General features: G+C 44.6%; 1 protein-coding gene across 6 annotated transcripts in view; it reads right to left on the reverse strand.

Moving 5' to 3' along the window:
* The window catches only part of LOC133490236 (AF4/FMR2 family member 1-like), a 38,200-nt gene extending 25,988 nt beyond the window's left edge, over positions 1 to 12,212 (reverse strand). For 3 of the 6 annotated variants that reach the window (XR_009792136.1, XM_061800044.1, XM_061800042.1), the window contains exons 1-6: positions 11,401 to 12,208; positions 7,101 to 7,221; positions 2,549 to 3,316; positions 640 to 681; positions 471 to 542; positions 211 to 247 (exon numbers count right to left, since the gene is read on the reverse strand). Coding sequence is in view for 5 of the 6 variants with exons in the window: in XM_061800044.1 (XP_061656028.1) it covers positions 211 to 247; positions 471 to 542; positions 640 to 681; positions 2,549 to 3,316; positions 7,101 to 7,221; positions 11,401 to 11,417 (1,057 nt within the window). In the remaining variant the exon portion in view is untranslated. Of the gene's footprint in view, positions 1 to 210; positions 248 to 470; positions 543 to 639; positions 682 to 2,548; positions 3,317 to 7,100; positions 7,222 to 11,400 lie in introns of all 6 variants that reach the window. The other 3 variants (XM_061800043.1, XM_061800046.1, XM_061800047.1) reach the window with 3 other exon arrangements.
* Positions 12,213 to 15,252: the final 3,040 nt, after the last annotated feature.

A 15,252-nucleotide genomic window follows, 5' to 3' on the forward strand; every position in this document is an offset into this window, starting at 1 on the left:
ATATTTCCTTTATTGTATAGATTCTTTTGAATTGTTTCATTGATCGCAATTTCTGTATTTCATTGTAAATTCTGTTGCAAAAACACTGCTTGTGTGTCAGTTACAATTGGCAGTTTCTACTTTGCATAGTCCACACTCCACAATGCACTGAAATATGAACTTTGTTATTCTACTGCTTTCTAGTGTACCAAGGGTGCTTTATTGACTCACTTTGTCCTCCTGGACATGAAGGTACTTGCTCTGCTTCCTGTGAGGAGACGCGCGCACACACACACACACACAACAAATGCAACACAAGCTTGTTAAAGTGGCTCATAAATGCACATGACAAACAATACAGTGGAAAAGTCAAAAGACTAAGGTCATACAATTTGGAATTTCAGGGAGGGTTAAATACGCCTGTAAAGTTGTACAAAATGTCAAGTTGGCATGGGTAACATCACAAAAGTGTCACAGGTCATCAGTGATACCTTGGTTGGGGATGAGTCAGAGTTAAGGATGTGCATGGCTGACAAGAGGGGGGGCCAGGAGTGAGTCATCTCCTACAGAGGAACACAGAATAAAAAAAAAAAATTCTATGTATATTGATGAGTCTTTAGCAAACAATGGGGGGGGGGGGGGGGGGGGGGGTGATCATACCTTCAAGATGTCTTCCACACACACTGCTTCATTTGCGTTTGTCTACAAAATATGAGTAAAACCATATTTAGAAAATGTGTGACTTGAACATAAAGACAAAAAAATAATTATTTTGAACGTTTGTGTGTTCATGTTACTTGAAATGTCAACATGAGTCAAGATGTGCATCTCCAACTTGCCCAGTATGATACCTAGTGGCTTTCAGCTTTTATTTTAACCATCAGATGCTGCTAATTTTTCCCATTCAAAGCATGCCGCAAAATGTTTTCTGCGAAGGTGCCTTGCTACTGAAATGATTAGAGTGACGTCTGTGATAATGGTGTATGAAAATTAGTCTCTCTTAAAAGGCCACACTGCGTTGTAAACTAATTGAACAATAAAAGGTTTAAAAATGTTTTTGTTTTTTAAAATATTTGCTATGTACATTTCAGGCTGAAGTAGTTTTAAAATACTCACTTTAATGGTGAAAAGTATGAATACCTAATATTTTGTCAGCAGTTTCGGGAAAGGTGACATTTGAAAGACCTATTAAGGGTTAAAATGTAAAACATCTTTACCACACGCTCCAGGCCAAACTACACCACTCCAATTCATGAGGATGCAAAACCACAATGTGTGACGCAACAGGCCTCATAGTGCTAAGATAAACTGTGTTGAGTGAGTCAACACGCTGCATTCCTCATTGTTGTAAAGGCCTCTCTCTGTGTGTGGTGCCTGCGCCGCCTTTAGGATATGTTGCATTTATCTCAATTGTTGTTCCCCAGCACATAAGCCTGAACACAGGGAACTGTGTGCACATCTGAGTAAAACACACCATGTCAAAGCAGTTAATCCTTTGTTTTTTTTATTTCTGGGAATGTTGTCAGTCGTGTGACAATTGCACTACTTTGCTGCAAACAGCTATTCTCTCAAATAGTCATCCATCCATTTTCCGTACCGCTTATCCTGACTGGGGTCGCGGGCTTGCTGGAGCCTATCCCAGTTGACTTTGGGCGAGAGGCGGGGTACACCCTGAAGTGGTTGCCAGCCAATCACAGGGCACATATAAACAAACAACTATTCGCACTCACATTCACACTTATGGGCAATTTAGAGTCTTCAATTAACCTACTATGCACTTCTTTGGGATGTGGGAGTAAACCGGAGTACCCGAAGAAAACCCACGCAGGCACGGGGAGAACATGCAAACGCCACACAGGGGAAGCCGCAGTGTCCTCAGAACTGTGAGGCAGACGTGCGAACCACCGTTCCGCCCTCTCTCAAATAGTTTGCCATCGAAAGAAGACATGATATGGGAAGTTCAGCACAATCTTCGCAATGGCGCAACTCCTTCTAGCAACATTGTTTTGCTCAATACAACACTGGTGTGAAAACAGGAGTTGAGAACATTTCAGAAGAAGATTCTCCCATCTTTTTTAAAAACATTTTTAAAAAATATTTTTTATTCTGATTATGAATTATGGTACTGGTAAATCTTTGTCCCCAATAAGGTGTCCTTGGACCCAAAAGATTTGAGAATCCCTGCTTCAAGACATGATTAATCAGTTCCACAGTTGACATTCTTAACAGCTTAATGGTATGGTTACTATGGCCACCATTGAACTAAAAGATAAAATCATCCTCCAAGGTACAGGGGGTCCTCAGTTTACGACAGAGTTCTGTTCTGAGGTTGGGGAAGTAACCAGAAGTTGGATGCAAACCGGAATGTGCAGCAGTCTATCACTAACAAAGCAGTAAAGTCATAAATACAACAAATATCTGTATGAAAACCACTTCTATACCATAAATATAGCAAACTTGACGAAAAACAGTAACAGCAAACTAGTCCTAAGTGTACCGTTAGTAACTGTGAAACATTGTATGGCGGTACTGCCGTAAACCAAGGGCCCCCTGGTATTGTACTTCTCACCTCCAGATACTGAGGAAACATTATTGCCTTTGCATGGTGGGCCTTGTGGATCTCCTGCAGAGGTACATGTGGCTCGGGCGAAGGTTTCAACTCCGGCGAGCCGGTGAATAGCTGGTCCTGACCGTCCATAGGCCTCACATACGCCGTGGGCTTCTGCATCATGACAACACTGGGCGGCTTGGACGAGGAGAGAGGTGGGAAATTCTGCGAGAGGAGGGAGTTGCTGCTTTTGCCGGCCTGATGCAGAGAAGCGTCCGCTGGAGACTGCCTGAGGTTAAACACAGAAAAGTCCACCGTTGTGGCAGTGGAGGAGGGTTCTATGGACTCCTGATGTGAATCGGAGGTGTCTTTAGCACTTTTGGGCGCACTGGAATGTAGGAAAGGTATCTGCTTGACATCCAGACACTGAGCAGACCTTTCCTGAGAACTGCTAGCATCCTCCCTGAGATCTGACAAAGTTTCAACCTTCTTCTGATGATCCAGTGAAGCCTTTGGCATACTGAGTGAGCTTCCATGGCTGTTTGGGGATGAAGGGGGGATGTCTCTCATCATCTGAAAGGGGTAACTACTACTTGGGAGGTTTTGGCAGGATATGTGATGGGCCAGGTTTTGGACGAGAGGTTTGCCGGGCCTATCAGAGTTTGGCTGCCCTCGATCAGACTGTGTGAAGTCTGCAGGAACTGCTGAAGGCTCTGTTGGATTGTTCACATCTTCATAGCTGCCCAGCATTCTCTGGATCCTGTTGGAAAGCTCATCGCCTTTGTTTGTCTAAAAAGACAGGGAAAACATTTCATTTTAGGTCACTTTGTAATGTGCTGCGATTGGCGAGTCTGCATTTTGGCAGTGTGGATTAGCCTTCTTACTCTTAGTCCATCCATCCATTTTCTACCGCTTATCCAAGGACGGGTTGTGGGGGAAGTAGCTTTAGCAGGGACGGCCAGACTTCCCTCTCCCCAGCCACTTTATCCAGCTCATCCGGGGGTATCCCGAGGCGTTCCCAGACCAACCGAAGGACGTAGTCTCCCCAGCGTGTCCTGGGTCGTCCCCGGGGTCTCCTCCCGGTGGGACACGCTCGGAACACCTCACCAGGGAGGCGTTCGGGAGGCATCCGCATCAGATGCCCCAGCCACCTCATCTGGCTCCTCTCGATGTGGAGGAGCAGCTACTCTACTCTGAGATCCTCCCGGATGACCGAGCTTCTCACCCTATCTCTAAGGGAGAGCCCGGACACCCTGCAGAGGTAACTCATTTCGGCCGCTTGTATCCGGGATCTTGTTCTTTCAGTCACGACCCACAGCTCGTGACCATAGGTGAGGGCAGGAACGTAGATCAACCGGTAAATTGAGAGCTTCGTCTTTTGTCTTAGCTCCTTCTTTGCCACAACGGACCGATACAAAGTCCGCATCACTGCAGACACTGCACCGATCCGCCTGTCGATCTCCCGTTCCATTCTTCCCTCACTCGTGAACAAGACCCCAAGATACTTGAACTCCTCCACTTGGGGCAGGATCTCATCCCCGACCTGGAGAGGCCACGCCACCCTTTTCCGACTGAGGACCATGGTCTCAGATTTGGAGGTGCTGATTCTCATCCCAGCCGCTTCACACTCGGCTGCGAACTGCTCCAGTGAGAGTTGGAGATCACGGCTTGATGAAGCCAACAGAACCACATCATCTGCAAAAAGCAGAGATGCAATACTGAGGCCACCAAACCGGACCCCCTCTACGCCTCGGCTGCGCCTTGAAATTCTGTCCATAAAAGTTATGAACAGAATCGGTGACAAAGGGCAGCCTTGGCGGACTCCAACCCTCACGAGTCCGACTTACTCCCGGATATGCGGACCAAACTCTCACTCCGGTCGTACAGGGACCGAACAGCCCGTATCAGGGGGTTCGGTACCCCATACCCCCGAAGCACCCTCCACAGGACTCCCCGAGGGACACGGTCGAACGCCTTCTCCAAGTCCACAAAACACATGTAGACTGGTTGGGCGACCTCCCATGCACCCTCGAGGACCCTGCCGAGGGTGTAGAGCTGGTCCAATGTTCCACGGCCAGGACGAAAACCACACTGCTCCTCCTGAATCTGAGATTCGAATTCCCGACGGACCCTCCTCTCCAGCACCCCTGAATCGACCTTACCAGGGAGGCTGAGGAGTGTGATCCCCCTGTAGTTTGAACACACCCTCCGGTCCCCCTTCTTAAAAAGGGGGACCACCACCCCAGTCTGCCAATCCAGAGGCACTGTCCCCGATGTCCACACGATGTTGCAGAGGCGTGTCAACTAGGACAGCCCCACAACATCCAGAGCCTTTAGGAACTCCGGGCGAATCTCATCCACCCCGGGGCCTTGGCACAGAGGAGCTTTTTAACCACCTCGGTGAACTCAAACCCAGAGATAGGAGAGCCCGCCTCAGAGAACCCACACTCTGCTTCCTCATGGGAAGGCGTGTCGGTGGAATTGAGGAGGTCTTCGAAGTATTCTCCCCACCGACTCACAACGTCCCGAGTCGAGGTCAGCAGCGCCCCATGCCCACTATACACGGTGTTGGTGGTGCACTGCTTTCCTCTCCTGAGACGCCGGATGGTGGACCAGAATTTCCTCGAAGCCGTCCGGAAGTCAACAGGTTCGGGGATTGCCGCCACGACAGGCACCGACCACCTTACGGCCACAGCTCCGGTCAGCCGCCTCAGCAATGGAGGCGCGGAACATGGTCCATTTGGACTTGATGTCCCCCGCCTCCCCCGGAACATGAGCAAAGTTCTGTCGGAGGTGGGAGTTGAAACTCCTTCTGACAGGGGATTCTGCCAGACGTTCCCAGCAGACCCTCACAATACGTTTGGGCCTGCCACGTCGGACCGGCATCTTCCTCCACCATCGGAGCCAACTCACCACCAGGTGGTGATCAGTTGACAGCTCTGTGTCCAAGACATGTGGCCGCAAGTCCGATGACACAACCACAAAGTCGATCATCAAACTGCGACCTAGGGTTTCCTGGTGCCAAGTGCACGTGTGGACACCCTTATGCTTGAACATGGTGTTCGTTATGGACAATTCGTGATGAGCACAGAAGTCCAATAACAGAACACCGCTCAGGTTCTGATCGGGGGGGCCGTTCCTCCCAATCACGCCCTTCCAGGTCTCACTGTCACTGCCCACATGAGCATTGAAGTCCCCCCAGCAGAACGATGGAGTCCCCAGCGGGAGCGCTCTCCAGCACCCCCTCCAAGGACTCCAAAAAGGGTGGGTACTCTGAACTGCTGTTTGGTGCATAGGCACAAACAACAGTCAGGACCCGTCCCCCCACCCGAAGGTAGAGGGAGGCTACCCTCTCATTCACCGGGGTGAACCCCAACATACAGGCGCCAAGCCGGGGAGCATTAAGTATACCCACACCTGCTCAGCGCCTCTCACCGTGGGCAACTCCAGAGTGGAAGAGAGTCCAACCCCTCTCGAGAGGACTGGTACCAGAGCCCAAGCTGTGTGTGGAGGAGACTCCGACTATATCTAGTCGGAACTTATCGACCTCACACACCAGCTTGGGCTCCTTCCCGGCCAGAGAGGTGACATTCCACATTCCCTAGAGCCAGCTTCTGTCGCCGGGGATCGGATTGCCAAGGTCCCTGCCTTGGGCCACCGCCCAGCTCACACTGCACCCGACCCCAATGGGCCCTCCCACAGGTGGTGAGCCCATGGGAAGGGGGCTCTTAGTGACCAACTCATTTCACATTTCTCAACTAAGAGACTAAGGTGTTGTAGAATCTCCAAAGACGACTGGTAGTACAGTGAACACCCGTTTATCATGGGGAATACGTTTCAGACACATGCCATAGGTGAAAATCGCTAATATAGAGTGATAGTTTTATCCCTCCCACACACTTTAAACTTAAAAATTTAAACACACTTGTCTGTCTTAAACATGTATGTGTTGATAGGGTGGCAGGTAACCGGTAAGTCTTTGTGCAAGAGTCTGGGCATAAGCTGTGGCGGAAAGCAGTTCCTGCATGCATGTGCGTTTTAACTGTTCTCCCGGCATTCAATAAATGGCTGAAAAGTACATTAGCAACTGTGGCTCTCCTTTGCCACATGCCAGGGCATTACAGAAAGTATCCTCTGAAAACCTGATCGAAACTTGATGTAGTGGGGGTGCAAACGATGAACAATAACTGCAAACATACGGTAAGTATACACTATCATCTGTGAATTTCGGAAAAAGTTAAGCATTGCAAGGGCTTTGCTCGGCACCATCGAACAAAAACCCTGCATGTCAGGCCAGTCATAGATGTTGTTATCTTCATCCAATATCCCCAAAAACAAACAACAAAAACAACCGAGGGAAGTCATTGATTTTTTTAAGGATTCAACATGCTATGTGGCCAGAGTCTTCATTGATCTGGGTTTATTCAGACAACGAATATCACTTTTACAGGTGCCTCAACATAATTACCTTTTAAAAGACCATCATTAGTAAACGATGAAAAGATGTACTCTTTTAGACCATAACAACTGTAACAATGTCCGAAAAACATTGAAAAGTAAATGTAGCACATACTTTATATGGCTGCCCGAAAAGCGGCACATTCCCAGCACCAAGTTCTTTGGCTTGACTGGTTTCTTGGTTCCTCTGTTCCCAGGCTTGGAGGCGGAGACGATTCCTTTCTTCATCATATATGCTGTGGAGCATTGCGTGAGACGGACATTAGAGCACAAATACAGTCAAGACACAGATTTACATTCAAGAGAATAAAAATGTGTGTTTGAGAAGGAGACAGTCTCAGGACTGCTGATGTCTGGTATCTTGTTCTAGACCAACCCACCTAAGGGCTGGCGTCTAGCGGGAGGCGAGGATGGGAACCAACACTTGTACAGATGTTGTTTACTGCCGTTAATTATAACAACTGCAGGTTTCATGAATGATATTCTTGGGAGACATGAACACATGTCCACATTTTGGGGCAGGGGATTCCCTTCCTCGAGTGGAGTGTTGTTGATATTCAACCCCAAAGGGCTTAATTCCATGGCAACGGCTGCACAGTTTTGGAAGAAAGCCAAGAGAATGATGGAGTGAGCTGGACAGGTGCTTGAATATTAATTGGCGAACCTATGTCACAACTTTGGCGATTTCAAATCCTGTCGTTTGCAAGCGATTTGGTTTTCAAAGTCTATTGCATTCAATCCACAAACCGCAGGTCAAACTTAAGGTCACAGACTCATTTTGACCTATGTTCTGCATAAAATAGTAGAAAAAAAACCTGGGACCCTTAATTACTTGAAAACAACATGATCCGCAACCATAGTACTGTCTTCCTCCTCTTATACCGCAACTCATCGTTCACATCCTCAATACAGTATATCGTCGATTTTTAAGCAATCATTTTTTATGGGTTTTTACAGTATAAAGACAGATTTAGAGTTCCACGCCTTCAGTGTAGTGCCACGTTGTGCCGCAATATGTCGGGCAACATTGAGGTATACTGGAAGAGATTTAATAATTAAAAGCAAGAAGAAGAGGTAGAGAAGGTCCCCAATAAACCTTCAGAATAATCTTCACACAGAGCAGAGAGAATATATGCTTGCAAGTATTGTTGTTGCGCCGGGTGTATTAAGGTAGCAGTTGTTTGAAGGTTCATAATTATCGCAACTCGAAATCCATGCTAATTTCAGTTACCCCATCTATGGCATTTGGCATTGCATGTTAGCATTACATGTCAGCATTAAGCTAGCGGACTTTAATTAGACAAAATGATATGGTTTGAACATTTTAACGTTTAAATATACAATGTTTAAAAATAAACAGCTTAAACCAAGCAAGTTTTGCTACTTGTTTGGAGAATGTCCGAGCAGGACTAAACAATACGGTGGTACCTCAACTTACGATTTACCCAACTTATGAGTTTTTGCGATACGAGCAGTCCCTCTGCCGATTTTTAGTCTTGAGTTACAGACAAATTTGAGTGCATAGAAGCAAAGTGCTAGCATACCAGAAGTCAGCTGTCTAAATTCTCACACACAATGCGAAACGTCACGCGCCAACGAAACTAGCATCAATATCACGGCGTTATAACCTTTTAAGCAACAAAACTTTGACCACAAATCGTGCAGCAACACAGAAAACATAACGACTCACAGGTATATATTCTTTGTCCTTTGCAAAAAAAAATAAAAAAAAATATATATATATATATCTGCAGCTTACTGGGGAGTTTAAATGTGTTTAAAGCATGTGGGAGTGTAAATTTAAAAAAATTGTCTATTTCTATCGAAATATATTTAAATTGTAATAATTAATTAAGAAATATAAAGTTCTATTTTTATTTTCACCTATTGCGGATGCCAGCTGGGTCTGGGAAATATAAAAAACAATTAACTGGGGTCCATTGTATGTCACACCAAGCCTGTGATCTCCCATTAAGTGGTCACTGTTTACTCGCAAAGAACAAAATCATCATCAGCAAAAGGCGGGTGGCCGCGCCGTCTTTCATCTGTTTCCAATCAGGATGGAAATGGTGTGAGAGGATGGGCAATACTGACACTGGCGAAAGAGTGTTTAAACATAAGAACCTACAGTAAAGATTGTAGCATTTAAGAGGCCCATGGCTGTATGCTTGACAGTGTAAGAGGGATAGCGTACTGCTTCTGGCCAAAGCATCTGAGCCTCAGGGAATCTGCAGAGTTTAAAGACTCGGCTCAATTATCCATCTTCCCCCGGCTAGCTCTGTTGGATAGATGCACGGGGGAATGGGGTTTTGGCTATTCCATATATCCAGTGAAAGTGAAGTCATAAATATGTACTCTTTAGAGCAGTGGTTCTCAAACTGGGCCCTGGGACCCCCGGGGTCCACAAGCTATAACTTGGGGGCCCAGCTAAATAATTTGCAATAATTGATGTGGAGTAATTTTTTAAAAGTACATACCTATAAATTGGGACCGGCAGTCCATAAAACAAACATAATAAACCAACTCCTCCTACCTTTGCTATTTTTCTTTTCTTTAGAATGAAAGGTGCATCATTACAGGAATAAAGACATTTTTAGAGCAAAAGGTGCATTTTTTTGAGAACACAGTCTTACTTTTTAGAGAATACAGGTGTTGTGCTCACTTTGCTTACACAACTGTCCAGGACCGATACCAATATTATGAAGTTGTATTTTGTGCAGCCATTATACCCAATTCAAGGCCACAAAATCGTATTTTGTGCACACGTTATATCTATATTGTGCCCACAATTTAAAACAAAAACAAACAAAAAAACAAAAACTGTCCTATGTCATGTCTGGGGCTCTGTATGTAGGTTATTAAATCCAGAAAAACGGCTTTGATTTTCTTTCCATTTCGCTGTGTCGAATTTCCGGCACTTAGATTTAGCGGAGGTCCACCAAAATTACAATTTCTCTTTGTTTAATAATCCTTGTTCTTTTAAAATGACGACGTTGGGAAATCAGTTTACCACCATGTTTTTTAAATGCTCAATTCAGATGAGATTTTCTGTGGTTCTGACGAAGACGAAAATGTTCCTCAATTCCGGTGTCAACAAAAACAGAACAAAAGACAAAAAAACAAAAACAAAACAAAAAACAAAACAACAACAAAAAATAATCACACGTTCATAGGATTCGGACACAATTCAAAACTTTCAAACAAACTAATGTGATGAACTATTATTGTTTTCTGTGAAGTCTGAAGTAATTCTGACGATGGTGCTTGCTCTCGGTTTTTCCCGGAAAATTTGATGGCTCGAGCAGGCGCTGCCATTGAAAAATCTGAAAATGGCCAGTTTAAACATCACATTTTCATTTCAACTAATAAGAAACATCCGGGCATTTTTCTACCAAAGAGTAAAGGGTTCGGTCACACATTTCCTATTGATTTGTTGTCAAGTAAATATGGGCCGATTTGCAAAATAAAAAGTGGGATAAAATCCTTAATCCTTATCAGATTCTTACAAACTAGGGCTTGTTTTATTAAATTATATCATCTATCTTGATATATTGGGGGTTTGAAAATGTTAGTAACATACCTACCGTATCCTCAAAAGTTACAATGGTCAATTTGCCCAACTAATGAGCAAAGATCAATGGTTCCCAATAGACATATTATATATATAGTATATATACTAAATAAAAATATCCCACAGAATAAACCATTTTCATCATCATTCCACAGCAGAAATATGAACTGAACAGTGTGCTCAGCTTCGATTTCATTGCATCACACGACAGACTGTACCAAGTACCTCATAAGGGGAGCGCTGGTCGTGTTTATGGAAACTTAACACTGTGTCAATAGTTTTAGGAGTTTCAATTAAATAAGAAAAACCGTTGAGGGCCGCACGTGTCTTTGAGGGTAATTTAAACACACTTCCGACGCAAACTTTGTCAGGCGTCAGAAAAAGTTCATAATACTTCAAGTGGATTAATTTTTTTATTAAGGTTTTCCAACGTACAAAAATAACGACTGAGACATTACGTCAAATCGTCAAAAAAGTAAACGTATTTCTTAAAATAGCGTCAACAATCTTGAGCGTGCCAGCTGGTAAAAAGCAAAACGTCATTCCACCTCCCCGAGTTGATTTTGAATTAACACGAGAGGGAATAGATTTCTTTAAAAAAAAAAAAAAAAAAATTTAAAAGAAAAAAGTTTATTAGACATAAGCCCAACGCGAACAGCTTGTCTTGACACTGACAGCGGGCCCCGAGGAACGAGCTCGTTGACGAGCGAGACAGAGACAGAGACAGAGAGAGAGAGAGAGAGAGAGAGAGAGAAAGACAGGAGAGAGAGAGAGAGAGAGAGAGAGAGAGAGAAAACCAGCCCCCTCCCCTGCTAGCAGGCTAGCCTCCTCCGAGTGCCCCTACCTCGGCTGAGTTGCCATGGCGTGCGCCGCTCTCTACCCCGCTTGTCAAACAACCGAAGTTGGCCGTTGTGTGCGCCTGCCTTTCGCCGCCGAGCTCGTCCTCTCGGCTAGCATTGTCACATCGTTTTCCGGAGAGAATAAAGGTCCGACAAACTGAACTGCCTGTCACGCCGCCTTTAGCTCTCGGTCGCTAATCTCTGCCTCCTCGCTGCGAATGTTTGGCTCGTCCATTCGCTGCTCAGTGGACTTCTCTACTCGAAGGGGTCGGCTCGTTTTTATACACTCAAAGTTGACACGAAATACCCATAACAATGCCGTATTTTTATTTTCCACACGAATGAAACAGACAACTGAGCAATAGATCCACCAAAATTCGTTTAATTTGTTGTTGTTGTTGTTTTTACTCGTCACGTACGTTGCTCAAAAGTTTATCGTTGACCCCTGTCATGACTGACATGGTACATCCTAGTTTGTTTTGGGCCCTCCAGGTTCATATTTTTAAAAGAAAGTTAGAAGTCTGCGAAAGTGAATGCTGAGAGTAGTACGTTCACAGATGTGACTTAAAATCTTCATGTGGGTTCTGACAGACAAAAGTTCCTTTGTGTGTGTGTGTGTGTGTGTGTGTGTGTTGGGGATCAAGTTCCCAAAAATAATTTTAAATTCAGCTAGCAACTATTCTGGACATGCAGTGTGGGCTCAAACTGATATTGCTTTGTAGCATAATCTTGTGAACGCTTGTTTGCATTTGGTGACAGATCCACAGTTACATGTGAAATTGAAATTGCTGTATAGTTATTCGTAAAACATTTCAGCAATGCGCTGGGTTGCAAATCCGTTGCAAGAGTTGTAAATCGTGTCACCAGAGTCCTTGCGCAGCGCTGAGGAGATGTAATGAGCTTATTTCAGAGCAGATCAGGCAGGAGGGTGTTTCGTTCTTTCCTTAGATGTGGAGGTTAACAGGTCAAGGCAAGGCGTCGTGGACTGCCTGCACCAGGAACCGGACTCAGCAGAAATCAGTTTGCAAGATGTTAGACCAGGTGATCCTGTGCTGCAGTGTACCCTCCCACCTTGTCCATGCCCGCATCTGTCGGGTCCTTACTGCCCTACCCACTCACTCCTCCTACAGCCCCACTTGCACTTCTTCTTGGAGAAGATGGTGTCTCTCCTTTCGCTGGACTTTACTGACCTGGGTTGTTTGGAAGCTTTGCTGGTTAACATGGTGGCCACCTTGCCTTTCGTCTCTGGCGCGACTCCGCCACCACCTGCACAGCCTTCTATGCTATTTACTTCCTTTTCGAACCATGATGCCAGCTGCTGACACTTGAGCATCCCCGAAGTCTCTACACTGGAGGGTGTGAGTCACCATGAACTCTTCCTTGAGACCACTGAATGGTGGCTGCAAGGTGTTGCTAGTTCCATACAGTTCTGCGTTGGTAAGGCAACCCCAGCCACTTGGGCAGATAGCCGCTTGTTTTCCTTAAGTGGGACATGACTGTTGTTACTAGGCCTGCATAGAATAGCAGAGGCCATAAGAATCTAGGCATTTAAATCTACCAGGTAGACCTGACCTGCTTGGTGAGCCAAGTACCAAGCTCTTGCAAGGACTTCTGAATGACGGTGGTGTGACGTGACTACACCTGTGTGGCCCAGGGAGCCGGGTGCACCTGGTATCTCACCCTTCTGGACCGAGGGGTCTTGAAGAAAATCTCTTTCAACCTCCAAGAGACGATGCTGCAAAAACACCTTCCCTTCCACACTCAGCAGTGAAATTATTCAGAAGTGGCCAATGTTTCTTGAGTTTGCCTCCTTTGGAACCCAAACTCCCTCAACCCACCTCCACAGGTTAGCAACTATCCCCTTCGCCAAATTACTGTCAACAGCTTCCACAGGTGCTGGAGAAGTGGAAATCTTTGTGTGTGGAAGATTTCCCCGTGCTCCCTGACCTAGAAGTCTTTTTGTTGTTGTTCTTAGCAACTTATTGCTGTAAAAATCATGATGAAAATAAATAAATAAAAGTAACATAGTGCTCATACTGAGAAGAAAAAAGCTAGCATTGGCTCAGGCTTTTATGCCATTAAAACATGTTCCCATAGCTTTTCTCATGTTGTGAACTGATTACCCAAAAAAAAATAATAATAAATAAATTGCTGAATGTGCTAATTGTAACAACTGAAAAATTACAAGCCAACAATTTCCAACAATTCTCTTACGAATACTTAAAAGAATACTTTTCTCTAAGGCCATTGATGGGGAATATCTTTCCTCTCTGAATCTGTTTCTGGTTCACGTTCCTCCATGTCGCTATTGTACCTGTTTTTCCTGCCTTAAACTCCACGTTTGACTTGACTTTTCACTGGTTAAGTCTTTTTTAACGTCATGTAGTCATCTGTGGAGGTTGAAAAAAGTAACGAGCCTTTGTTGACAAAGACAAACACAGATATCTGTGGAGTAAAAGTAAAAAGTAAATAAGTACTTCAGTCAATGAATTAGATAACTTACAAATCTAAGTAGTACAGTAACGAAGTACAGTTACGTCATGAACATGGATTAGCACCTAAATTTAATGAGGAAAATTAATGTTTGGCATTGATCCGTATGCCTCAACAAATCATCCAAATTTAGGGAGCCATTACATTCGTATAACTGCTGCGCGGCTGCATTGCTACACATTGACCTCTCGATGCTGCAATTTCCATTGTGCAGTACAAGACGAAAACGTTCACTTTTCAATTATAATTGTCGTCCTCAAACTCTTCCTACTTCTTTGTAAATAATCCATAAACGATCCGACGTCGTTTTAAATGTATTTTATGTATTATTATGTTCCTAATAATATAAGTCACTCACATAACAAATACAATTAAATATTAACTTATAACGCACTATAGGCGGCCAACTGGTTAGAGCGTCAGCCTCACAATTCTGAGGACCCGGGTTCAATCCCTTGTCCCGCATGTGTGGAGTTTGCATGTTCTCCCCGTGACTGCGTGGGTTTTCTCCGGGCACTCCGGTTTCCTCCCACATCCCAAAAAACATGCATTAATTGGAGACTCTAAATTGCCCGTAGGCATGACTGTTAGTGCGAATGGTTGTTTGTTTCTATGTGCCCTGCGATTGGCTGGCTACCAGTTCAGGGTGTACCCCGCCTCCTGCCCGATGACAGCTGGGATAGGCTCCAGCACGCCCGCGACTCTAGTGAGGAGAAGTGGCTCAGAAAATGGATGGATGGAACGCACTATAAAAAGTTGCTATCATATGGTTGGGAACGCATTTAGTGTTGTCACCACGGGCGTGATGACGTCATCGCGCCTATGACATAAGTTTTGTTAACCGTCATTAACCGTAAACATCCAGCTAGTAATTTGCAACTTTTTATTACGTCATACACATGTGCATGAGCAATTACATTTAATGACATCATAATTGGAAGACAAAAATATAGTATCCATAAAAACTCGCTTAAACGGATCCATTATAAATGCCACACGACTGTTGTGTGACTTATTGACCCCTAGGTGTCGCAAGGTGCATTGTACGGTCCAACACGTCCACTTGAAGAATAGCTGTCTTCCGGCTTCCGTGTGGCAAATCCAGAAATATATCATTTATTTAAATTATAATTTTAAACTATTTCATATACTATTGCAGTTCTAAAAGTGTCAACGCATAGAACCCATAGTTGTAAACAATTGGAAACATTGGAATTCATGCAAAGTAGAGCATTTCCTCGTCAATTTAGTTTCTTTTACTTTAATTACATTTTTACATTGTATTTTCTAACTTAATTACCGTTACTCTTCGTAAAAAAAAAATGTTGGCGAGTTGCCACAAAAGAAAAGAAAAGAAAAAGATG

This window comes from Phyllopteryx taeniolatus, chromosome 15 (genome assembly GCF_024500385.1).
Source record: "Phyllopteryx taeniolatus isolate TA_2022b chromosome 15, UOR_Ptae_1.2, whole genome shotgun sequence".
Lineage (NCBI taxonomy): Eukaryota > Metazoa > Chordata > Actinopteri > Syngnathiformes > Syngnathidae > Phyllopteryx > Phyllopteryx taeniolatus.